The sequence below is a fragment of the Taudactylus pleione genome, unplaced genomic scaffold, assembly GCF_031769625.1.
Source record: "Taudactylus pleione unplaced genomic scaffold, aTauple2 ptg000005l, whole genome shotgun sequence".
Taxonomy (NCBI): domain Eukaryota; kingdom Metazoa; phylum Chordata; class Amphibia; order Anura; family Myobatrachidae; genus Taudactylus; species Taudactylus pleione.
In genome coordinates, this window is record NW_028284408.1 from 23,991,217 (window position 1) to 24,018,275 (window position 27,059).

At 42.4% G+C, this 27,059-nt stretch overlaps 1 protein-coding gene across 1 annotated transcript in view; it reads left to right on the forward strand.

The window, feature by feature from the left end:
- Positions 1-25,793, forward strand: part of CACNB3 (calcium voltage-gated channel auxiliary subunit beta 3) — a 448,023-nt gene extending 422,230 nt beyond the window's left edge. The window contains exons 9-13 of the mRNA XM_088448158.1: positions 1,390-1,499; positions 2,696-2,847; positions 4,803-4,898; positions 13,152-13,310; positions 19,768-25,793. Of these exons, the coding sequence (XP_088304284.1) occupies positions 1,390-1,499; positions 2,696-2,847; positions 4,803-4,898; positions 13,152-13,310; positions 19,768-20,082 (832 nt within the window). The 3' untranslated portion in view covers positions 20,083-25,793. The remainder of the gene's footprint in view (positions 1-1,389; positions 1,500-2,695; positions 2,848-4,802; positions 4,899-13,151; positions 13,311-19,767) is intronic.
- Positions 25,794-27,059: the final 1,266 nt, after the last annotated feature.

Sequence of the window (27,059 nt, forward strand, 5' to 3'; positions counted from 1 at the left end):
CCTAACCTCCCCACCACAGCCTAACCCAACACTCCCCACTGCAGCCTAATCCTAACCTCCCTACCGCAGCCTAACCTTAACCTCCCCACCGCACCCTAACCCTAATCACCTCCCGCAGCCTAACCCTAACTTCCCCACCGCAGCCTACTTCTAACCTCCTCCAGCAGCCTAACCCTAACCTCCCCACCGCACCCTAACCCTAATCACCTCCCGCAGCCTAACCCTAACTTCGCCACCGCAGCCTACGTCTAACCTCCTCCAGCAGCCTAACCCTAACCTCCCCACCGCAGCCTAACCACCCCACCGCAGCCTAACCACCTCCCGCAGCCTAACCCTAACTTCCCCACCACAGCCTAATCCTAACCTCCTCCAGCAACCTAACCCTAAAGGTGCGTACACACGTAACGATTTTTTGAACGATTTAACTATAACGATGTCGTTATCGTTAAATCGTTTAAAAAATCGTTAATATTTTGGGGTAAACGATGAACGATAATCGTACAAGCGCGCTCCCGTTTGTAGTTCATCATCCATTCTGACTGTCCAACATATCGATTTTCGTTCAGAAAATCGTTCATGTTGTACAGAATGAACGATGTCCATTCACTGTATGCATGATTAAAAAATCATTCATCGTTCATGAAAATCGTTCACAAAATCGTTCATTAATTTAGTAACCAACGATTTTTGTAAACGATTTTCGTTCACTTTTTGAAGGGAAAATCTGAACGAAAATCGTTGGTTAATAAAATCGTTACGTGTGTATGCAGCTTTACACTCCCCACCGCAGCCTAAAGGTGCATACACACGTAACAAATTTGTAACCAACGATTATCTGTCAGATTTTCTGTCAGATTTTCCCTTGAAAAGTGAACGATTTTTTGAAGTGTAATGAAAGATTTTTACAACGATGAACGAAAAATGTTCCTTCCCTTAATGAAAATCGTTATGTAGGACAGTCTGAAATGAACTACAAACTACAAACGGGAGTGCGCTTGAACCATTTTCGTTCATTGTTATAACTCAGAAACTGAACGATTTTTTGAATGATTGAACGATAACGACGTAGTTATAGTTAGATCGTTCAAAAAAATCATTACATGTGTACGCACCTCAACCCTAACATCCTCCCGCAGCCTAAACATAACACTCCCGACGATGCCTAACCATAACCGTCAGCATTGTGAGAATGTCAGCATTTCAGATGTCGACACTGTGAATATGTCAACATTGTGCATGTCGACACGTAGAACCATGTTGATATTGTGGTGTCGACATTATGATTGTTGACTATGTGACTGGATCCTGATTTGATCAGTCATTTTGCAACAGTTGCATAGTAAAAAAAACTGAAGAATGAGCATGTAATCTTTATTGTATCCTTTGCAGGATCTCAATCACACGGGTGACAGCTGACTTGTCTCTGGCCAAGCGTTCTGTACTCAATAACCCAGGCAGGAGAGCCATTATAGAGCGTTCAAGCACTCGCTCCAGCATTGGTGAGAATTAAGGGAATGAAGAACTTACCTAGCTGCTCCCAATGGAGGGGACATTGGTTTCATTGTTAAAGCATGAGTTTAATACATGACCGTGAACACATAAATCTATACACATATAATAAGAATTTACACAACAATGCTCCTAAAGTATTGGTGTGATAGCCCGGCTCCAGAATTACTAGTTAGGGGTTAATAAAAAATTAAGAGAATCCTAGATGGACTGAAGGTAATCTATGCCTGATGTCACTACCAGGGGTGTAACTAGGTATTTGAAGACCCCATAGCCTAGGGGGTTTGGTATCCAAGGCAAGGGAATAAACAGCACCCCCCCCCAATTACCCCACGTGCCTAGTGCCCGACAACCTGGTGGTCAAGGCAGGAATTAATGGTGGCCTATCTGTCCTCAGCCGCAGTCTTCTGTTGCTGGCCCATCCGTCTTTTGTCTTGAGCCCGGTATCTTCTGGCCTCTTCCAGGGCCGCCGGAGCCCCTCCCACATCTACATCCTCCACCGTTAGACGCCGCGGCGGAGCCAGCCATGCCTAATTGGCTTGCGGCGCCGCCAAATTCAAATGGCTGCCACTGGGAAGAGCCCAGTGAGATGTGTCCCAGCTCTGATAAGGTCGCCCCCTCTGCCAGGGCGTCCAGTGCTAGGTGCCCCACACGCACCCCCTGGTTACATGATTGGCACCTATGTAACACCAATGGTGAATATGTATATAGCTCATGTAACTTTGACAAGAAAGATGGGGCCCCCTCGGGTCTGGTCCCCATAGCAGCTGCACCCCTTGCACCTAAGTTAGTTATGCACATGTCACTAGCATTATTTACTTATCGGGATAAATGTAAAAGGTTTTGAGATTTTCTGATGGACAAACTCGGACATTTAAAGTTCCGAGTTTGTCCCACAACTCGCCAAATGTAATAGCCTGCCATAGACAAGGGGGCTGGCTGTTGTTAAATGTAAACCATATGTAGGAGGAATCTGGTGGTTGGTTTAACTTCCTCTCATTTCTTATGTATGACTTCAGATTAAAAAGATACAAATGTCTGGCCTCTGTATTTTAATTTTTTTTATGCAAATAGGAAATAGTTTTATTTTTCAAACATATCTATTGGAGAGGTTACATATTGCACCAAATCTTAAAAGCATGGACTTACTACATTCCTTATTTAAGCACAATATCCTATTCTGCAGCTGAAGTACAAAGTGAAATCGAGAGGATCTTTGAGCTGGCCAAGACTCTCCAACTTGTTATCCTGGATGCGGACACAATCAACCATCCCACTCAGCTGACCAAAACCTCCCTGGCGCCAATCATTGTGTATGTCAAAGTTTCTTCCCCTAAGGTGAGAAAGGTGAAATAGACTTAAATCATGACATGTATAAAAGAACAGCACTGGATATGACATGGCTGTCTGCCTAGGTCACAGCCTTCTACATTACATGTGCTGGCACGGCAGCGTAACTATATAGGGGAAGTGCCCTGAGAGTATATAGCACAGTGTATGGAGGAGAGCACAGCTACTGCATACATCACATGTTTCTCTTATACTTACTCCCAGGCAAAGAGGGTATAATGGGACAGCGTTTTATACAAGCATAGTATTTAATACATTATGTACAAAGCAATTTTCCCTTAGTGTGTACGTTCTCGCTAAGGTAAACATTTGTCACACATGCACAATGAAGCAAGTCTGCTAAATATTGCTAAGAAGATCACTGGATATCAGAGTGTTTTACCTATGTTGGTTTAAGTGTTGCCAATTCTGCTACACATTCTACTAGAAAAGATATTTGAAGATTGTTTACTGAGTACTTATGCAGTAGTCAGACAGACAGAAGCACTGTAGTTATAAGTATCTGGAAACACAATAGACCTGTATAACATCTACAATGATAGTCATTCCTCTGCTTCCTGTATGCTGTCTTTATACAGTCACTACAGGAAGAAGCTCACAGTGACACCTAGGGGTCGATTCAGACTCTGATGCTAAGTTGCGCTCTCTCGTAGCCAAAAGGGGCCAGGTATGCAAATTCCGCAATCGCACTGTCTGGTGTAAGGACGCCCTCTATGTCTTAGAGAGCAATGGCAGAGCGATCGCACATCGGTGTAAAGACGCCCACTTTTCTTTCTTAACACACGTCATCTCCAGGAAGTGTATGATTAATCAGAACCATCGAGAGCCATCGGAGCTGCACGCAGTGCTTGAGGTAGACCCTACCCCACCACAAGCACTGCGATCACTGCAGGCTGAAATACAACCGAGTGACGTGTACAATGACCATGCTAATTATGCACACCCATCAAACTCTCTTGATGCCCAGACACGCCTGCGTTCACAGCACCACTCCCCCGTTCACAAGCACCTTCCCCTTTTACCACCCACAAACAGCGCATTTGGTCACTCAAAGTAGCGCTCAGTCTGTGTACTACGAGCGTACGATTCCCTGAGGCAATGACTGGTTCGCGCATTTGTATTTTGCTGCATGCGCAGACTGGCGATAATCGCCCATAGCGTGCGTCCGCGGCTTAGCGACCGGGTCTGAATCGGGCCCTTAGACTGCTGCCATACTCTTTCTACTCGCACTGTCCATCACCATCTCTCTCCTCATATACAGTCACTATAACAGGAAATGTATCATGATTGGTCTTTATGTCAACATGTATTAGGCTTTGTAGTGAATATATGAGGAGCACAAATGTACAGGCATAGGGAGACATGTTAGCAATTAGCTTAGCACAATGGCAGAACTACAGGTTAGAGGGGCCTGGCAATGCCTGTCACCGTTCCCTCCAACACCTCTGCTCTGTGCCAGTGCATTCGTAGTACCTACATGGAAGGTTTGGCATATGCTCACCAGAGGCCCCTGCTCTGCCCTTTATCTATTCTTCGCTCTGCCCTTTTGATATCAGATAGGGCCTTGGGGTGGCTAGAGTGGAATTGCTGGGCATCTACCCAAATTTTGCAATGTCGCCCATTGATGCCTGTTCCGCCCCTGCCTTATTATATGCATATTCTATTATATTAGCCACAGAATTCTGCTTTGAACTAGCAACTGCGTTTTGTTCTGAAAGTGTATCATTCTAAGTAAGAGCTTCACTGTCATGGACAGTTGCCCAAATATTAAGATCCATCAAGGTTTATAGATTTGGTGCCAGCAAACTGACGCCTGAAATGGAGACAAAGAGATAAAGCTTAATTTGGCCTTTTGTACATTGCTATAATGGATACATGTATCTCTGTGCCAGACAGCCGAACCGAATGCTGTGTCATCAGCAATGTGTGGTTATTTCTTCCAGGTGCTGCAGAGACTTATAAAATCTAGGGGGAAATCTCAAGTTAAACACCTCAATGTCCAGATGCTGGCAGCTGACAAGTTGGTACAGTGTCCACCGGTAAGAAAGCAGAAGGAGACGGATACCGAGTGTTCCTATATATCTCACACTCTATGGGGCATAGCATTATCCTGGGTGGGTGTAAGCTAGGTGGTGCTCAGGCCTATGCTGGGTCCCTAAAATAAAGGGGAAGAATATATGACATATTGTGCAATAGTGGGTGGAATTTTGCATCATTTTGTATTCAAAAAATCATTGTATATTTAATGTAATTCCTGAACATATCTAATGTAAAGGAACTGATTAGAGTTATGTGAATATGCATTTTTCAGACGCATGTCAATTATGCAAATATGTATTATGATTTATGAATATTCAGTAAAAAAAAATCATATTTATTTCCGATAGTACCAGGATGAGCTGTGGCAGCATGGTCTTAGAGAATCTGTATTCAATTAGCTGCCGTGGTTTGGCAAAAAGTTTTCGCATGTGCACACTTTGCGCACAAAAATGCTTATTGTGCAATCCTATTTTCGAAGTTTTCGCACATACGAATTCTCCATAGACAAAAAACATCTCAGAGCAGGTGAAAAGTTGTGCAAAATCCCAATGTTTGCTTAAAAATGTGGGGACTTGGAGCTTGATTCAACAAGGATCACTATTGCGATCGCTATAGCGATTACGCATGCAATCTCAATGCGAAGATATGCTAATGAATGCATTCGTAATGCCATACGCCGTCTAACATAAGGACGCTCCCTTACCTTACACGCATCAGTAATACTTAGCAAGACTGCGAAACCATCGGTTACATCGAGTACAATTGGCGCCTCACGTACACTTGCACAAGGTCTAACCTTACTCAGGAATTGCTAACCTCGTCGCACGCAGTGAGTACACAGGCTGCATATGGCATCGCAGTGGCTAATTTATGCACGCCCCTGTAACAGTGTTTAAACGCACTGGCACGTCTGCATTTCTCCAACCCCCCCTCCTTGCTGAACCTGGTGTATTTAAAAAAAAAAAAAAAAAAATTAAAGTGCACTTTTTGGACTCTGCATCCATTTTAATATACCCCCAATTTAACTGCAGCAATTATTTTCTAAAAAAAATAATAGCTTTTTATAATTTTTCCACACATATATGCATATAACAGCAATTTGACACAATTTAAGAACCCCAAATACTTTTATTAGGGCCACTAATACACTTCTAAATTGATTTCCTATTCCAGTTACCTACTTTAAGGGGTACAGACAGATTTCCCCAAATTCACCTGCACTTTACACAGGTTACTCCACAAATAGCTTTCACATGAATGCATTTTTGCATCTTTTGTAATTGGATAGTGTGAAAAACGTGAACGCGCATAGACAAAAGACGCAAAAATATCGCACACGCAAAGTGTGTGAAAACTTCCCCACGTTAACTTTTCATTTTATAGCGTCTACTTGATTCCCCCCTTAGTATTTTATTATAGCTGCTACATTGCATATACTGTAGTTGCTTATTAACTCAGACATTGCCTAAGACAGTGGTGTCAAACTCGGGCACTACAGTTGCTGTGGGACTACATATCCCAGCACGCCCTGCCACAGTTTTAGCATGCCCTAATAGCAAAACTCTGGCAGTGCATGCTGGGATGTGTAGTTCCACTGCAACTGAAGGGCCCGAGTTTGACACCACTGGCCTAAGAAGTGAGATGACAATTTAATTGAATTTATTCTTTCAAAATTGCGAGCGATTTTACAGTAACCAGTGATCTACATAAATAATACTGGGGAGGGAAAAACTTTTCACGGTGCATACCAACGTCTTTGGAAATACCCTTATTGAATTAATTTGCACCTAGTTTTTCAGGAATGGAGGATGTACTGGAAATGAATGGAAACTGTAAAAAATGTACATCAAAATCCAACCCACTATCACTTTATAACATCCTCTGTCTTTCATTATTGTTATTATCTTTTATTTAAATAGAGCCCCAAGATGTCTGCAGCACCGTACATTAATATATGGGATAACATACAGAAAGATAACTATTAATACAAACATAGCACAAAAGCAGTGTGGGGGGTATGGGGAACGTATAGGGTAGGTTAGAGCAAATGGCTAGTAAATGGCTAGTAATGATAAGTTGCGCAGGGAGGATGGGGAAATGTCAAGCAAAACAGCACTCGGTTAAACTGTACCCAACAAGTAGACGGACAGATAGGATCAGGAGTCACTGGTAGGAGACATGGGAACAAAGGCAGATTGGTAAGAGGTATAGTGCTAAGAGGGAAGAAGGCCCTGACATGAGGTTTTAATGTCTAAGAGGGAGGAATGTAACTTGGAGTTATGAGGAGGGCTGATAGGCTTTTATGAAAAGGTCATTCTTAAGGGCATGTTTGAAGGTGTGGATACGGGTAAAGAGTCTAAAGGGGCAAAACAGCAAGTTCCAGAGCAGTGTAGGAAAAATCTTGGATGCATGAGTAGGAGAAAATTACCAAAGCAGAGGTTAGACGGTGGTTGGGTGAGGAGCGGAGAGGGCAGTGGGGGGTGGGTTAGTGTATGAAGAAATGAGGAGATAAGATGTAAGGAGGAATGAAACGATTGAGGGCTTTATATATGAGGGTGAGGTAGTTGAATTATATAATGGGTTAGCTTGGGAGTCAGTTATGTAGTTGGCAGAGGGGTGAGGCTGAAACAAAGCAGTGAGGAGAGATGTTAAGCGCATCCAATAGCCAAGTGAAATTTGAAAAAATTATAAATATATATATACAGTCAGGTGCATAAATATTGGGACATTGACAGGATTTTCATATTTTGACCTCTATTCACCACAATGGCTTTGAAATGAAACAAACAAGATGTGATTTAACTGCAGACTTTCAGATCTAATTTGAGGGTAATTACATCCAAATCAGGTGAACGGTGTAGGAATTACAACGGTTTCTATATGTGCCTCCCACTTTTTAAGGGGCCAAAAGTAACGGGACAAACTAAACAATCCTAAATCTAACTTTCACTTTTTAATACTTTGTTGCAAATCCTTTGCAGGCAATTACAGCCTGAAGTCTGGAATGCATAGACATCACCAGACGCTAGGTTTCATCCCTGGTGATGCTCTGCCAGGCCTCTACTGCAAATGTCTTCAGTTCCTGCTTTTTCTTGGGGCATTTTCCCTTTAGTTTTGTCTTCATCAAGTGAAATGCATGCTCAATCGGATTCAGGTCAGGGGATTGACTTGGCCATTGCATAACATTCCACTTTTTAGCCTTAAAAAACTGTTTAGTTGCTTTTGCAGTATGCTTCGGGTCATTGTCCATCTGTACTGTGAAGCACCGTCCAATGAGTTCTGAAGCATTTGACTGAATATGAGCATATAATATTGCCCGAAACACTTCAGAATTCATTCTGCTTCTTTTGTAAGCAGTCTCATCATCAATAAATACAAGGGAAACAGTTCCATTGGCAGCCATACATGCCCACGCCATTACACTATCACCACCAGGCTTCACTGATGAAGTGGTATGTTTTGGATCATGAGCAGTTCCTTTCCTTCTCCATACTCTTCTCTTCCCATCACTCTGGTACAAGTTGATCTTTGTCTCATCTGTCCATAGGATGTTGTTCCAGAACTGTAATGGCTTTTTTAGATGTTGTTTGGCAAACTCTAATCTGGTCTTCCTGTTTTTTGAGGCTTACCAATGGTTTACTTCTTCTATATTCACTTCTCTTGATTGTTGACTTTGACACATATACACCTACCTCCTGGAGAGTGTTCTGAATTTGGCCAACTGTTGTGAAGGGGTTTTTCTTCACCAGGGAAATAATTCTTCTGTCATCCACCACAGTTGTTTTCCGTGGTCTTCCGGGTCTTTTGGTGTTGCTGAGCTCTCCGGTGCTTTCTTTCTTTTTAAGAATGTTTCCAAACAGTTGATTTGGCCACACCTAATGTTTTGGCTATCTCTCTGATGGGTTTGTTTTGATTTTTCAGCCTAATGATGGCTTGCTTCACTGATAGTGACAGCTCTTTGGATCTCATATAGAGAGTCGACAGCAACTGATTCCAAATGCAAATGTCACACTTAGAATCAACTCCAGACCTTTAACCTACTTAATTGATAATGAAATAACGAGGGAATAGCCCACACCTGTCCATGAAATAGCTTTTGAGTTGGTAGTCCCATTACTTTTGGCCCCTTAAAAAGTGGGAGGCACATATAGAAACCGTTGTAATTCCTACACCGTTCACCTGATTTGGATGTAATTACCCTCAAATTAAATCTGAAAGTCTGCAGTTAAAGCACAACTTGTTTGTTTCATTTCAAAGCCATTGTAGTGGTGAATAGAGGCCAAAATATGAAAATTCTGTCAATGTCCCAATATTTATGCACCTGACTGTGTATATATATATATATATATATATATATATAGTTACTAAAAATGTGAATAAATCAATATATACAGTAGCAATGAGATATGTTTATTAATACAGTATATTAAAAAGGTTTGATAAGAACAGTTATATATTATTGACTAATACCGGTATACAATACAACATATAACAATAGAGATAGACAAGGCTGTGTTTGTGTAAAAGTTATTATTAGTTTCCTTGTGGAGTGATACGCTAATTAGCGGTTTACTTCACTTCAATATGTGAGACCCAAGTTCCTATGGGGTATGCGATGTAAAGCCACTAAATCCCGGATATATATCCTGTGTGGTGTAGCTGTATTAATCTCCAATGTCCGTTCTGGACGGGGTGGTAAATCCTGTATGTGCAGGTTACCTGGGTGGTAAGTACATCCGCTGTGAGCGGAATGATGGGTTACCTTGGCGATGTGCTGTGTCCTCGGGTTGAAATTCCTCCGTAGAACTCTGTTCCCTCCAGAGTCCCGGTGAGCTGGTGGTGAGCCTGTCACGTCCCCGTGTAGCGCTTGCGGTTGTGTCAGGATCGATGCGCTCTGCGTTCTACGCTTTTCGCCTGTAAAGGCTTCCTCAGGATTGCAGATACATGATCTCCCAGCCCTGGCTCCTTTATTCGGGTCCTCTTCTGATGTAATTTCCGCCCTATTGGATTCAGACTGTAGTGTGCTTTTTCCAGTAGTTAAAATGGCTTTTTCTGCATCTTTTTTACTCCGGAATCCTTTTGTGTATGTGGTGACAATAAACAACTAACAAAATGACACTTAACGATTAAACTAATACAATTATTTAGGCTATCTATAAAATTGATAGTTATATTATTATGTATTAGTATATATAACTATATATGGGGTAGGTAGATCGTGTCCTCTACAATACGAAAAGATGTTTCATAACAAATTCGTTGTAAAAAATAAAATATATATTAAGCAATTCATAAAGGGTATCTGCACATCTTTTTAAAACATATACTGTATTAAAATATATATCCATAATTTATAATTACGTGTACCAACGAAACAGAGCAGTGTCAGATGACAGTTTTGGTCACATCAATGGTGGGAAAGGGTCTCATTCTAGAGATATTGTGGTAAAGAAAGTGGCAAAATAGATTGGATGTGGGGAGAGAAGGGGAGAGAGGAGTCCAGAATGACACCCAGGCAGCGGACTTGTGGGAAAGAGGTGAGGAAGGTGCTGTCAACAGATAAAGAAAGGGAGGTGAAAGGGTCCTGGATGGAGGGAATACAATGCGTTTGGTTTTGGACACACTGGGCGGAATTCAATTGATTATTCCCCCCTTCGCACCCGACGGAGCTATTCTATTGTTGCTCCTGTCGGGTGCGATCAGCTGCTAGCACTCAATTTCAGCTCGCAGCCCCAGAGGGGTGCGGGCTGAAATCGGCGAAAAGTGTCCTGTTTGGACGCCCAAACGGCACTTTTCGCGATTGCGCCCAGCACTTTGGTCGGGGTTAGCCGTTTTACGCGGCTAAACCCGACCACTTTGGGTGCGATCAGCGTGAAATGCTGGCACAATTGATTAGCGGCCCGCGATCTCCTGTCACTTTAGACGGGAGATGCGGGCCGCAAAATCAATTGAATTCCGCCCACTGAGTTTAGGACAGCACTGAAACATCCAGGAGGAGATGGCAGAATGACAGGGATATGAGAAGATGGAGGGAGATAGTTCAGGGGAGGAGATTTAAATATGGGTGACATCAAAGTAGATGTGGAAATGGGGACTGAAGGAGCTGATGAGATCTCCAAGCGAGGAGGTATACAGGGAGAAAAGACTGGTACCAAGAACGGACCTTTGGGGGGCACTGACAGGTAGAGGGAGTAGGAGGGATATCGTTTTAAAGCAAGAGACGGAGAAGGAGCATTAGGAGGTCAATCATGAGAGTACAGAGTTTTGGACACAGAAGGAGGGAGAATGAGAACAGGGTGGACAGGCAGTTGGAGACAGTTGAGGGTGTAGAGGTAGAAGGTTATTGGATGGGGCAGAGGAGGGTGTAGAAGGTAGCAAAGAAGTGGCAGGGTTGAAGACTGGAAGGAAATTTGAGACTTGAAATAAGATTGTATGGAGATTGGTGACAGAAAGGGTGGAGATGTAGGCGGAGAGAATACATTTGAACAGTGGAGGAAAATATGGGAGAGGGGGGCACTGAGAGCTTAAAATCTCAGGTGCCTCAAATGTAAAGGACATTTCTAGTACTTTTGCACTGTCCCACAAAACAGGGATTGACCCTTCCCTGTTTTAGGTAAAGAGAGGGAAGGAATGCATGCCAGGTTTTCATCCAATGTTTTAAAATGAAGAGTTGTATTTTGTCATATACTAAAGTTTGTTTAGCTAAAAATACACAGGGCCTGATTCAGATATGAGAATAGAGGGCCTGACTCACTACTGATCGCAACTGCAAATGCAATGGCGATTAAGCACGCAGTTCAACTGCGATAGTATGCTAATTAATTGCAGTCGCTATGCCGCCGCAGCACTGCATAATTATGCCCACTTTACCTTACACACATCTGTAATGTTTAGCAAGACTGCAAAAACTGTGGTACAATCGAGTACCATCGCAGCCTCACACACACTTGCACAAGCTCTGACCTTACTCAGAAATTGCTAACCTCATCGTATGCTATGAGGGAATCAGTATGTAATGCTGGCTGTCAGGATGCCTCCTGTCAAAATACCGACAGCAGCTTCCCGACAGGAAACGTACCCTTCCCCCCTAATCCTCCCTTTTTGTAGCCTAACCCTACCCCTCCTTGTTAGTGCCTAAACCTAAGTCTCCCCCCTTCGTGCCTAAACCTAACCCCTCCTCCCTAGGGCAGGGTTGCTGAGAGGGAGGGGAAGCGGGTACAAATTGCTTCCTGAGGGGCCCGGCGGGGGCCCGGGTCCGACGTTGCCCCCCCCTCCCTCACAGCAGCCCAGCACCCAGCGTGTGCTGAGCTGCAGTGGGAGACTGCTCGTGGCTGCTGAGAAGCAGCCACGAGCAGTCTCCTATGCATGTGGGGGGGGCGATCACACTCAGGTGCTGAAAATCTTTTTTTTTGTTGTTGAAGGGGGCGCGGCCACGCCTCCCTCGATTAGGCCACGCCCCCTGTTACCCGGGCTCGCCACTGCTCTTGGCGGGCCTGCCCTAGGGGTGCCAAACTCTAACCAACCCACCCCCAAAACCAAACCCTAACCCTGCTATGCTCCTTAAACCTATGAGGCCTCAGACTGCGTAGGGCATCGCAGTAGATAATTTATGCATGCCTCTGCAACAGCGTTTAAACGCACTGGCTCGCCTGCGTTTTGCCAACCCCCCCCCATCATTACCCACAAACGGCACTTCCTATAAATCACTCTGTGATGGGTCTGCGTAGTCACTACGATCGCAGTCCCAATTGCAGTGGCCGGTTCGTGCACTGCGATGCATACATCTGCGCAAGATACAGCAATCGGTCGAATGCATGCGTATTAGCAACTGCGGTCCAACCTGAATCAGGCCCAGAATAAGAAACAACTAGTAACTGTGTACCTGGACAAACCATGTAGCAATGCAAGGGGTGCAAATATATTTGCATATGGGGTAAGTACTGGCTGCTTTTGCATGTAGCCCACAAATGCTGGACAGCTTTATTTTTACACTGCAATTTAGATGTCAGTTTGGACACACCTCTCCCAAATCTATATATCTCTGCACATGTTACATCTGCCCCACCTGCCGTGCAGCATGGTTTTGCCAAGATGCACAGTTACTTGCTATATCTTACTCTATTTCCAAATCTGAATCAGGCCCATAGTACATACAGGGTGTCTGTGAGTTTATGCCTTTCTGCTTGTACTATTTTCCTTCCTAGCATATGACCTTATGAAGATTCATGATTAATGATTATTATCCTCTTTAGGAAATGTTTGATGTGATTTTGGATGAGAATCAGCTGGAAGATGCCTGTGAGCACCTTGCAGAGTACATGGAAGTTTACTGGAAAGCCACACATCACCCCCTGCACCCACAAACTGCCCAGAATACCATGACACCTCCCACGGCCATCCCAGGCTTACAGGTACAGAGATACATGGATTTAGGGCTGTCGCGTGATAGGTGCACAGGTTATTTCATGATCAGTTCCTTACTGCAGATCAGGTTAGTAAAAACAGTGAATTATTTTTTCAATGGATACATTTTGCACATTTTTGCAGCCCACATCTTGAATCCTGAGATAATATTAGACTGTAATTATCTGGATAGGGCACATATATGCATACATAGGCTGGTACAATGGTGAGACTACACTTTTATTACTTCAGCTGTTCACAGATCCTAGGTCTTGTCAATATCTTCCCTGAGAAATATACAGGTATATATTCAATGAATTAGATAAGGGCTGTTAGGGATTTTGTGGTACATATAGCATTGATTCTTGTTACATATAACAGCCAGGATACATCAGGGAATCAGCATTTAGAGGTCAATTGCAACCTGTATCTCTGCCCTGCAGGTGGTCAATGAACTAACTGCGCGGAGTTAAGATCTTCATCATCTACTAAACAGAAAGGTATAATGGCTTTATTGCCAATTTGGGAACAAATGTGGTAGGAAGCTGACTATTATATTATTATATTTTATTTTTAAGGCGCCACAAAGCATCTGCAGCATCGTACAAAGAATATACATAGTAACGGTATAACTTTACTTATTAATATAATATAATGTAATATGACATACCAAGGTATACTGTAGGACAGGCGGTGGTAAGTCTCAGGGCAAGGCAGATCGTGTGTTCAATGAGCAGTAGGCAATGTAAGTGCGAACCTACAGCATTAAAGTCACTGAATGGGACTTGGAAACAAAAGACAAGGAGCACAGGTAGCATCAATAGTGCTTAGTAGAGAACAAGAGGAAAGAAGACCCCACATGGGAGAGCTTACATACTAGGGCAGAGGTTCCCAAACGAGGTCCTCAAGGCTCCCCAACAGTTCAGGTTTTAGAGATATCCATGGTTGAGCACAGGTGACTTAATTAGTACCTCAGTCAATCTGATTTAACCACCTGTGCTCAACCATGGATCTCTCTAAAACCTGAACTGTTGGGGATTCTTGAGGACTGCGTTTGGGAACCTCTGTACTAGGGGGTTAGGGAATATATAAGTGTAACCTGTGTCAGTCATAGAGTATGGCAATTATAATGTGTTGTCTTACAGGTCAAGTGTGGTATAATAATTTGTACAAACTGCAGTCATAAACATACATTCTTCCATGTGCAACCTTCCTCACTGCACTCTATACACCAGAGGTTCCCAAACGTGGTCCTCAAGGCTCCTCAACAGTTCAAGTTTTCGAGATATCCATGGTTGAGCACAGGTGACTTATTTAGTACCTCGGTCAATTTGATTTAACCAGTTGTGCTCAACCATGTATATCTCTAAAACCTTAACTGCTGGGGAGCCTTGAGGACCGCGTTTGTTGTACATATTTATTAGTTGCGCTGTAGTCCTGAGGAGTGGGAAACAATGTCTGTAATGATGACCTGTAAAAGGGGTGCTGGGCGTTGCACTCTTATCGCTGCTTAGTCATGGGGTAGCGTCTCTTAAAATTTTGCTACTCTTAGAGTGATACCCCAAACGACAGATGTTAACAGAGCATCCACCATAATCACCAATCGTATGTGAAAGCTTTTGGAGCAGTAGCAGGGAAGAGGAATTTAATGTACACTGATGGCAAGATCGCGTCACCAATATCTCCTCCTTAAGAAGTAAAATAGTGATCATTGGGGCTGTGGAGTTGGTTAGTTTATATTTACATTTTAAGAGACACTCCGAGCAGTTAAAAAAGTTGATTTTTTTTTTTACTTATTGTCTTGGTCCAGCACAGCGCTGCACTAGGGAGTTACTCCACACTGTCATCTCTCCTGTAAGATCTGGAGACCTCACCTACAGCACACTGACATGTGCGATATCATTACACTCCTGGTCACAACACTGCCTCCAGAGGGCAGTGTGCTGTTCTGTGCCACCCTTCACACTTGCAGATGCTTTCCAGTGGAAGCAGCTGGTCTGTATCTCTGTGTTGTTGGGGGGAGTGAGGGAGAGTTTACATTGTGTTGGACAATAGGTGCTGCTGCATGGCACTGCTCTGTATAATTGGGCTCTACTTTGTATAATTTAGGCAATTCTAAGGGCACTTTATGTGCGGCTGCCAAGTATAATATAGGCATTGGTGGCCAGTAAGTGATCACTGCTGGATACAATGGGGACACTGCGTGCTGTGATGTGGGCATTGATGCATATGAATTGGATGCTGCTGGGCATAAGTGCTGGACAAGTTATATTTAGGGTAATGGATGCAATAATTTGAATTTAGCTATGTTTAACTTGGATTTAATTTCATATAGTATATACAATGTTCTGTATAATGAGGATTGGAGTGTTAGTTCTTGGGCTACAGTGGTGGGCACTGCTATGCATGATATGGGCACTTCTGCATGTAATGTTTGCACAGCTGAGTAAATCAGTTGTTCTTTATGCAGTTCCCCCTATCTATTCTTATTTTCTAAGTCCAATATCTATTCCGTTATTGTGTCTACTGGGGCACACGGCAGCAAAGTGTTGTCAATTCCTGTTTGCAGTACGTTAATGTCATGCACAATTATTCCCACTATAAACCGATGAATATTTTGCACATGTTCTTCATTAAACTCTATCACCTCTCACCACATCTAGGAAAAGTCCAGGTGAAATTAGGCACTTTACATCCCATTATCCTCAGGCCCCACATTTCTTTGAGCTGGCCCTGCCAAAAATCACTGGTTATTAGTACAGATATGGCTAGATGCATAAAGATATTTTTCATACAACTTGAATGTAACAATAGCTTCTACAATGTGGGGCTACTTACATTTTAGAAAAACTGTGCCGACTACTTGGATTAAAAAGAGTACAGTTGGTGTAGATCGAAAAAAAAAAAAGTTTGGAAAACTCTAACCTTGATGAGCTATATCTGTTATAGAGTTGTGTTCCATATGGGCACTATAGCGGTAGTAGGAGTTAATAGGAGCATATAGAAGCTTAAAAATAATATGAAATATTTTTGCCACTCCTTTACAGGCAACACTTTCTAAAAACTTATGTTTTTCAGTTTAAAACCGCTGGTTCCAATGTATGGCAGTGACAAAAACATAATTCTGGCTCAGAACAAACTAAACTGGATAATTATTCAGAATTTTCCAGAGTCTTCTACATAAACAGCAGCTGTACAGAGAACTAGCCCAAGATGGGCACTATCATACACTGCACTGTGACGTATTGTACCACTAGGTGTTGCTTTTTGCTAAAGGCTTATAAGGTAGTTGCCATCTATACATACTGTAAATTCCATATTACCCCGATATACATTTTATAATGTTTGGAAGCTTTACTGTCGTAATTACTGTTTCTCTACACCCTCTGTGGGCATGATGACTAACATAAACAACTAAAGTCTCTGTGGGAAGCAGGGCCGTATTAACCCATAGCCAGGCCTCTAGGCTTTCTGGTATTTTGTGCCCTGAAGGTGATCGTCAGGGATTTGGATGTCCTTGTGTGTGTGTCGTGGTAATGTCCCGCACTATGCACTTACCAGTAGGCTGCAGTGTCCGTCCTAGTGTGTGCTCTATGCTGGGGTATCTTGCTCTGCACCCGGTAGTGGTTCTCTAGTGGGCGGCCAGAATCCCCGCAAGTCCTGCAGAGTCTTCTGTCCCTGTGTGTGCTGAGGTCTGGAGGAGAGAGAACCCTCCAGGTAGCAGCGGTGACAGCATCCGCCCCCATTGTCTCAAAGCAAACCTCAGCTGACTAGGAATGTGCCTTGCAACTTCTCCCTGTGGGGCTCCTAGGCTTCAGCCCTATGAATAGTAAGACCCTGGTGGGAAGAGAGGTAGAGATAAGGCATAGGTATTCCAATGTATTCCCATGGAATCTGATTTTTAAGTATTAGTTATCCCAGACTGATCTCTCAGGCTATACCGGATAGTTTTTTTTTAAACCAAATCATGAACACTAAGACAGGAGCATTTGGGATACTTATGGGTAACTCTCTATTTGTACGTGCTCTACAGAGGTAAATTAAAATGACAATATACCTCCATGCCAGCACATGTTTTGTGCCTGACCTCCTACTGAAACGCTAAGAAATCTTTACTGACCACTCTGGATCACTTAGTTATTACACACAGCAACCCCCAAGTTCCCAATAATACATATGTACAGCCAATGACAACATTTTTTGAGAATGACACAAGTATTGGTTATCACAAAGTTTGCTGCTTCTGTGTTTTTAGACCTTTTTGTCAGATGTTACTATGGTATACGGAAATAAAATTACAATCATTTCATAAGTGTCAAAGGCTTTTATTTACAACTAGCTGGAGTACCCGGCGTTGCCAAGGATTTTCAAATTTTTATAGTTGCCTCCGCCGTGTTTTAATACGCTCGTATGTAAAATTTCACGATCGTGGCTTGTAAACTGTGGATTTGTATAGAAAGACAGAAGGACAAATTTTCACTTTTATATAGTAGATTACCACTTAGTTATCACTTTTACCTTATGGCAAGGTGCTCCATCATGCTGGTAAAGGCATTGTTCGTCACCAAATTGTTCTTGGATGGTTGGGAGAAGTTGCTGTTGGAGGATGTTTTGGTACCATCCTTTATTCATGGCTGTGTTCTTAGGCAAAATTTTGAGTGAGTCCACTCCCTTGGCTGAGAAGCAACCCCACACATGAATTGTCTCAGGATGCTTTACTGTTGGCATGAGACAGGACTGATGGTAGCGCTCACCTTTCCTTCTCCGGACAAGCATTTTTCCAAATATCCCAAACAATCTGAAAGAGTATTCATCAGAGAAAATAACTTTACCCCAGTCCTCAGCAGTTCAATCCCTGTACCCTTTGCATAATATCAGTCTGTCCATGATGTTTTTCCTGGAGAGAAGTGGCTTCTTTGCTGCCCTTCTGGACACCAGGCCATCCTCCAAAAGTCTTCGCCTCACTGTGCGTGAAGATGCACTCACACCTACCTGTTGCCATTCCTGAGCAAGCTCTGCACTGGTGATGCTCCGGTCCCGCAGTTGAATCAACTTTAGGAGACGATCCTGGCTCTTGCAGGACGTTCTTGGGCGCCCTAAAGCCTTCTTCACAACTATTGAACCTCTCTCCTTGAAGTTCTTGATGATCCGATAAATGGATGATTTAGGTACAATCTTACTAGCAGCAATATCCTTGCCTGTGAAGCCCTTTTTGTGCAAAGCACTGATGACTGCAGGTAACCATGGTTAACAGATGAAGAACAATGATTTCAAGCTCCACCCTCCTTTTAAAGCTTCCAGTCTGTTATTCTAACTTAATCAGCATGACAGAGTGATCTCCAGCCTTGTCCTCGTCAACACTCTCACGTGTGTTAACGAGAGAATCACTGACATGATGTCAGCTGGTCCTTTTGTGGCAGGGCTAAAATGCAGTGGAAATGTTGTTTCTGGGATTACGGTAAGTTCATTTTCATGGCAAGAGGGACTTTGCAATTAATTGCAATGCATCTGATCACTCTTCATGACATTCTGGAGTATATGGAAATTGCCATCATAAAAACTGAAGCAGCAGACTTTGTGAAAACCAATACTTGTGTAATTCTCAAAACTTTTGGCCATGGCTGTAATACATAGGAGTAGCATCTCAATAAATGGACTAAAATATACAGCGAGTGCCTCACCAGGTTATCTCTCGTTGTGGTCATCCTTGCACCACTGGATTTGGATAGGAAATGTTTAGGCCCATTACTGCCCCTTGTTACCATTCTAAATCCCCCCTAATAATCTGCCACTAGTGCCCAGTGCCACAACTCTCTTAAGCTTGCTAATACTTTTTTTTTCACTTAGTTTTCAATTGATCATGATAATATAAAACCATTAATTATACTGTACAGTAAAACTCATTTTATGATAAAATAAGTATTCAGTGTGACAATTAGCTTTTCCCATTGTCTAAGTCAGTGGTTCCCAAACTGGGTGCCTTGGGTTGGAGGTCCAGTACAAATAAAATAATTTTTAGTCAGTGTGATAGGCAAAACCAGTGCTGGATGCTGCCAATCAAAAAATATGTGGACAAAAAAAAATGGAGCCCTGTCAGCCACCACGTGACTGAGCCTAAGGGTGACTTATAAGCACAATTTACTTCATTTAAGTTTTGCTGAATTTCTCAATAAGAAACTTTTGCCCTAGGGGTGCCGTGGAAAAAATGCTGATACTCTAGGGCACCGTGATTCTAAAAAGTTTGGGAACCACTGGTCTAAGTACATTCTTACAACATACTTTGTAAAGCATTGTGTATGCAGTTATTTTATACAATATTTTATGTTGTACAACAGCTGTTATTTTGCCCTTGTCCAAAGTGACAAGAATTTCAAGATTCCACTTTTGTCTGTGGAATTAAGCATTATGTGTTGTTGGACTAACCCTATAGCAGTTTCTTATGTCTCTTTCTGACCTTATCAACAGAACCAGCAACTTCTTACAGATCGCGCCAATGAGCATTCTCCCCTAGAGCGTGACAGCTTAATGCAGTCAGATGAGGCTAGCGATACCTCCCGCAAGACCTGGACGGCCTCTTCCCAGAGGAGCTCCCGCCACATGGAGGACGAGTACTCCGATGCCTACCAGGATCTGTACCAACCTCATCGACACCACAACAGTGGACTGCACAACACCAATGGCCATGACTCACAGGACCGGCTTCTGGAGCGTGACTCTGAGCAGAACCACAACGACAGGAACTGGCAGCGCAATCGTCCCTGGCCTAAAGACAGCTATTGAGCGGGATCCCACTGCACATACCCGTTTAGCACACATTCCCACACTATTCCTGCATGGCAGTGCATGCCATGAGGCACAGCCACCAAGTGTAAATTCCAGGGTAGCACCAAGCGGCAAGAATGCACTACAGAGAAAATGCCATTGGCTTGGGAACTCCTGTCTACAAAATATCCCGGTAGAAGGGCTGTATTAGGAGTAGTTCACCTGCCTGCAACATGAGTCACAAAGCAGAGCCAAGACACAAAACATGTTCCTGTGGCAAACAGATAGAGGTACAGTAGCGCAGTGCTGAAAACAGGGAACTAATCTTAAATATTCACTAAATCTCTATAATCTAGACATTGTCCTGTCTGTGTTTTCCTAGACAATGTAACACACTTAAAATACAAATATCCAGTAGGTTTACAGAGCAGGCCATAGAAGGGTCTATACACTGGACACCCAGCACTGTCTCCCAAGGTAAGAATGAGCTTATGATGGCGGGTTGGACTCATTCCTTGATCCCTCCTTCTATTCCAGGCTCCTTGGGACAGTGAACTAAACCCAAGATAAGGTTACAGCTCTGCATCTTGTCTTGGCTTGCATTGCCATAAAATATCACCGTTCATGTACAATAGTGTCACTCAGACCTTGTTTACAACAAACATGCTTCAACATAACTGTGGGTCTGTTAGTTACCTAGTCAGTACCCCGAGAACAACACAAATTGCACATTTGGGCCGGAGACTCCATTAAAATAGCACTGACGTTGCATCATGTAAACAGAATGACAGCCTGCACTTTCAGTACCTTTTTGTATAGGAAGCACATAGCAGATACCTGCCCCCAGATTAACTGCAGGATGATAAACACAGTGCCTTGTTTATAAGGCACTGCCAAGAGTAGTGTCACCACAATAGTTCTCATTAGTACATCACCTTGTTGTATACACTGTTAGTATGTTACATACATACATACATATTCAGGTGTGGACAAAGTTAAGGATAATGAAATAACTAATTATGTACGTGCAGTAAAAGGCTTATTAGTGCAACATCTCCTTAAAAACCTGAGGTATTGGCAGCGGAAAATGAGTTGCCAGTAATAACACATTACGTGCCATGACCACACTGCACTTCTGAACATAACCTTGATAAAAACATATTAAAGATCATTATATATGAATGTGATCAATTTAAAGAGAATTGCTATGCCCTAGCTTATTGCAGTGAATAGTCTCTGTACATACAACTGAGCTCTAAGATAAGTCCTATAGCCTCATATGTACACACAAAGGCATAACAGTGTTTTTTTTGGTTAATCAGAGTATTTTAATATGAACACAATTTATCCCACCATATAAAATCAACTCATGGTATCTGGGAGAATTGTGATTTGAGAACGATGAACGCCTGACAAATTCTCCATTCTAGCCTGTGGAGAGAATGCATATGTAACCGTAATATACCATTCTGATTTTAGTAGTCTCACTGTAATGTTAGAGTATAGAGATACAGAAAATTATACCATATATTGAGAGCTTTTTAGGAGCACCATCATTTTGTAAGCTTCACAGCAGCTTGAGCAAATATTCTTGTATGTTTTTGTAAATCGCTGCCTAGGAATCCCCATTCATTCGATTTTCTAAAAAAGAATTCAGTTGTGAAAAGCCATGTAATACTCCCTAGCTTCAGTCATGTCTTAGAGAAATCCCCGTTACTCATTCTGTAATATTGGCTGACAACATATTTTAGGACCTGTTTGTAGAAGTGTGTCATTAGATACCAGAATAGGTGGTCTAGGATGAAGGTATGGTATCTGGTCAGAAAGTTGACAATAACCATGTCGACACCACAATGTCAACATGTAGTTTGAAGGTACAGTATAAACAATCTTCTTTGATTCTGCTGAACGTTCATGTTGTTCATGATTGGCAACAGTAAGGATCACCTAGACGGAGAGGAAAGGCGCTTATTCACTTGTCACAAACTGAATTGTGTAACCAGGAGACTGGAGCATTGAGAAAAGTAATGACAGAGCTCCCTTATGGCAGACACTACTATCATACAGTAATTAGCCAACACATCACAATACCTGACATTGTTAGTCTCCAAATAGCTTGTGAACTGACATGACGACAGCACGGAGACAATACAGAGCATTAAATGGACTGTTTTCTCGCTGCAAAGTGAATGCTAAAATTGATTATTTGTGTTACTGTATCATGTCTTTGTCATGCTTCCCGATACTCTCCTTTACATAATACAGAACATTTATAAGGGATTCAAGATCTGAACGGAAGCAGAACGATCTGTAGGTTATAACAATGTTGACTTCTGACATTTGTCTATTCAGGCTGAGAAATTCCTATGCCAGCACATTGTATGGCACTCTGTAATATAACTAATGGATAAAATAATGCACTGTCCCAGTCTAAATACAAGACCTCAAAGGCTGTATTTCATAGGATTATAGGAAGCCATATTTAATCCTTCATAAAGAGAGCAAATAATGTATTGATATTATCCTGTCATATTTCTCTTTTCATGTCATGTTATCAATGAGTGATACTTTGCAGATGGCATAATGTACTTCCTGGGGTAAGTTATAAGGACACTAGCTGCTGGCTACTTGTGTACAGGTCTTGGAAATCCAACGTGACTGTAAATTAATGGAATATCTACTAGACAGTATAATTTCCCCTCAGCTCTCAGCATTCCTGATGTAAAGCATGGGATAAACAAGACTATGGTGATGATACGTGCAGACAAGCCCCATTCAATCTAATTTCACCACTCCCAGAACTGTTGGTCATTCCACCTTTCCCTATATTACATTGCTGAGGGTATGTGATTCCTTATATTAAACAACTCTCTTTAAAGGGCAACATAGAAGCACCTCAATGCCTGACTATTTAGTCCCATGCACAATACAACCCTGCTCCCAACTGCAACCAGCGTTGCAGCTGTCCTGCAAATACAGCACCACCAAGCCTTTTGTGGCACAATGATCCGCTGACTGTTGCTGAGAGGGTATGTTGAATGGGGGGGTGACCTGACATTGCTGCAGTTGGTAGTGGTATTTTTATGAGACTATATCCAGGACCACTCTGACAAATCACACGCCCTGGTATGTTAGGGGACGAGGCCTAGCCGTTCCATTTACTTTGTATCCCTCCCTTCTCAGCTCCCCGATTATATAAAAAATGGACTCGACTAGGGGTGAAAGGACAAACTCATATCACAAAGCATTAAAGCTGGAGTTCCTTATTGAAATCTGGGGTGGTAACCTCACTAAAAACACTAATACAATAGATATTACAGTGGTGTATATGCATATTAATAGCACGAGTATTTTATATGAACATAATAGACATGGTTAGCTTTAATTAGCAGTATTTGCACAGGAAAAGAAAGGGAGTACTAAATATATTATCTTTATAAAAAGTCTAGAACTAGTGACAGTAAATAATAGTGGAGACTTATGTGTGCTTACTAATCACCTTTTATTTACATCTGTAAACAAAATGTTCCATTGTAGAACAAGGTGTCCTTTATAAACCCAGTACATAGTATGATGCTGTTATTGATGGACTATTGCAAAACACTTGCAAGTAAATACAATTGCAAAGCTAGTCTTCCTGATATTGTTACAGTCTAGGGGATGGTGTGTGCACTAGGGTGGAATGTGTAACTGGAATACGTTCTATGTGATGTACAGTATGTAGCTCAGCTAATTCCCTGTGTCCTTTCATGCATCAGCTCAGTATTCTGTAGAAAATCTTATAGCCTTAGGGTCTCCCGGCCTATACATAGTTCTGCTTCAATATAACCATTCACTGACGTCAAACAGATGCTTCGTTCAACTCACCTCTGTATACGCCTCCTTCCATCGTCTTCTCAGCTCCTACTCTTGATTACATTATGGCTCAATGAATGCTTGTGCTGGGACTATGAACAGCCCTTAAGTCATGTATCACAAATCACTAGATATAAACACACAAGACATTAATGGACAAAGTGCAGGATAAACTGCATAAGGAATATCAATCTATAGCTGGGCAGAATATTCTGCACAACATATCCATTAATAGAGCACTTGCTCGCCATGCTGGATCAATCAGGAGTGCTACTAATGTGCTGGAAATGTGCAAAAAAGGACTATTTTTTCTTGTTAAAGCATGTTTTATTTGTATAGTGATGTTCTTTGCTGTCCATGTACCACAGGCAAAAAAAAACACACACAGCAGCATAGAACAATTAACACCAGTTTAGTCTTAAAAGGCATTAGCAGAGAACGAGCTAACATCGCAGCGCACACATCGTCACCTGCATGGAACTATTAATGTGCTGTATGTATCTCTGTGGCCGGGCCACTGATATCCGTGCTCTTGGTGTGACTCCCGTCATCATATTACTGCACTCATGTGCCAGTCCTAACCGTGGGCCAAAAGATGCGTCTGAAAACAGGCAAAATTAAGCATATGCGCAGCTCTTCATAGCTCACAGTTGCGTAAACTTAAGGTGGCCATACACTGTGAGATTCAAAAGTTGGTCAGATCAGTTGTACAATTTCCCTTGAAAATTCTTCCCTTCAGATACAGAGCGATTTGTAATTAAAATGCAACTATTTCAAATAAGACCATTTATTTGATCAATCACATCACATAATTGTGTCAATTCCTACACGATCAGTTGAGATCTCTCTGCAAAGTCATCTGATCTGCGATCCAGCTAGACGGCGGCGGGGATGCGCATCGGGGTCGCAGAAGACTCAAAATACAACTATTTTTAAAAGATTGGTCTGTCCAACCTGTAGAAACTGCCCAAATTGTGTGATCAAATGTCCCATGTATGGCCAGCATTAGCCTGCGCGTGCAGGGTCGCATTAAGCCTTCGGAGGGCCTGGGGCACTTAATACAGGGGGGCTGACGCCACTCCTATGCCCCTCCCCCACTCGTCGTTCTGCCCTTAGAAAATGCAGGGGACTGCACAGTGCAGCAATGTGCTCCAGCCGAGCCCCCATAAATCCAGCTCTATGCATATGAATGTCCCATTACCTGCCATTCAGTTGCAAGTTGTGGTGCAATTGAGTAACACAGCATCACCCATAGTTGCTTGCACAATCCAGAACATGCACAGCTCAAAAAGTTACATATGCAAAACTGACTTGTGTTCAACTCTACCACAGCCCCATAATCTACATACTGTGAAGGCAGCCGCCAGAAGTGACGCTCATAAGAATACAGGGGTATATGTACTAAGCCTTGGAGAGAGAGATAAAGTAGCAACCAATCAGCTCCTGTCAGTTTACAAGCTGTGTTTGAAAAATGACAGCAGCTGATTGGTTGGTACTTTATCTCCATCCATGTTATCTCTCTCTCCAAGGCTTAGTACATAGACCCCTTAGTTTATTAGTTACTAGATTTTAGTGAATTCATAGATCTATTAGTTATAGTTGAAATATCCACTTTAAATTTACCCTATACACCTCTGCTCTGCCATTGGCTTCTCAGTCATCCATTCTACCATTGTAGAACGCTACCCTTTGTATGGCATGTTTGAATGTTTTGATCAGTTTGCACAATATCAGACAGAAATAAATGTTGCACTTATTATGTACCAGAGCCTGCATGTAAGATAAGAACCTGCTGTAGAGAACATTCATTAACACCTTATCTCTCTTGTTCTATCTGTAAATAGTGGATATCTGTTTACTGTAAACTTTTTTTGGAAAACTTTTTTTTTCTACAATTCATTGTAAGATGTTTCTGGTTTTCTAAAAACAAATGAAAAAAAAGAAAAAATATACAAAATATATAATGTTGGTTAGCTTATTTTTTTTGGAGGACAAATTGTGAATTATTACAGGAACTCAGGGTCTACAACCCCTTCTGTTTTTAGGTGATCTGTAATAAGTTATTGTGAACCCAAATTTCCATCAATTCTAGTTCATCCCAGTAGGGTCTGCTAGCGCCACCTAATGTCTGCTCTCAAAATGCAAACTGCAACATTTTCCTGCTGGTGCCACAACAAAAGCAGCATCAATGCATTCTGCATGTATGTACACTTATGCCCGGAGAGGTGACATGGCAATCTCACATAGGCAGACCAGCATGTAGATGTATACATACCTGTTAGGAGGCGTGTCTTTTGCATGTATTATAGGGCACATTACACGCTGACAGTGCTAACTTAAAGTAACCAGGTGCATATACCCTAGCAATGAAGAAGCAGGTGCATCTCAAGAGGCATACAGTTCTACATATGTGCAAAAGACGCTATTTTTCCCCAAACACGTTTCCTTTGAGGCATGTAACCCCATTTACTGCCCGATAATGTTTTTTTTTTATGTTGAAATGCATTTCAGCTGCCACTTATAAAAGGCTACCAATTTTTTTTTACAGTATATGCTAATGCTAGCTGGGATACCCGGCAATGCTCAGGTTGAAGGCTGGACCTGAAGTACACCTGCAGCCTTCATGTTTTTACATTGTCCTCGCCTATAACCTGGATAACTATGCAGACTAGGTGTAAATGACAGGTCAGGCAGGCAGGCGTATTCTCATTCTGTTTGGAATACGGTATATCAGGAGGAGACTGACTTACAGAACATAAATCAGTATAGTTTTCAAAATCACTTGAGATACGTAAATCACTGCAGAACAGAGGGGGTGATTCAGCCACGGACTGATATGCTATCGCAGCTGCTAGCATGTTATCAGCTGCGATAGCTGTAATATGGTAAATGCAGCAGAAGGCGTCACGACTCCTGCTTACATTACTGATCCGAGCTGCATCCAAGGACTCGGCATTGGATCATCTACAATCCCTTCGGCCGGCTGAGTGACCATGGGTTCGCGCAAGCCGGCCACCGCAGATGAGTAAAAGTGGCCAGGATATCTCCATCAGCCGACGGAGATTCTGGCCTCTCCAGGTACAAAACTATGGCCGTGCATAAAGGACAAACAGACAGACACACTCTTTCTTGCTTATTAT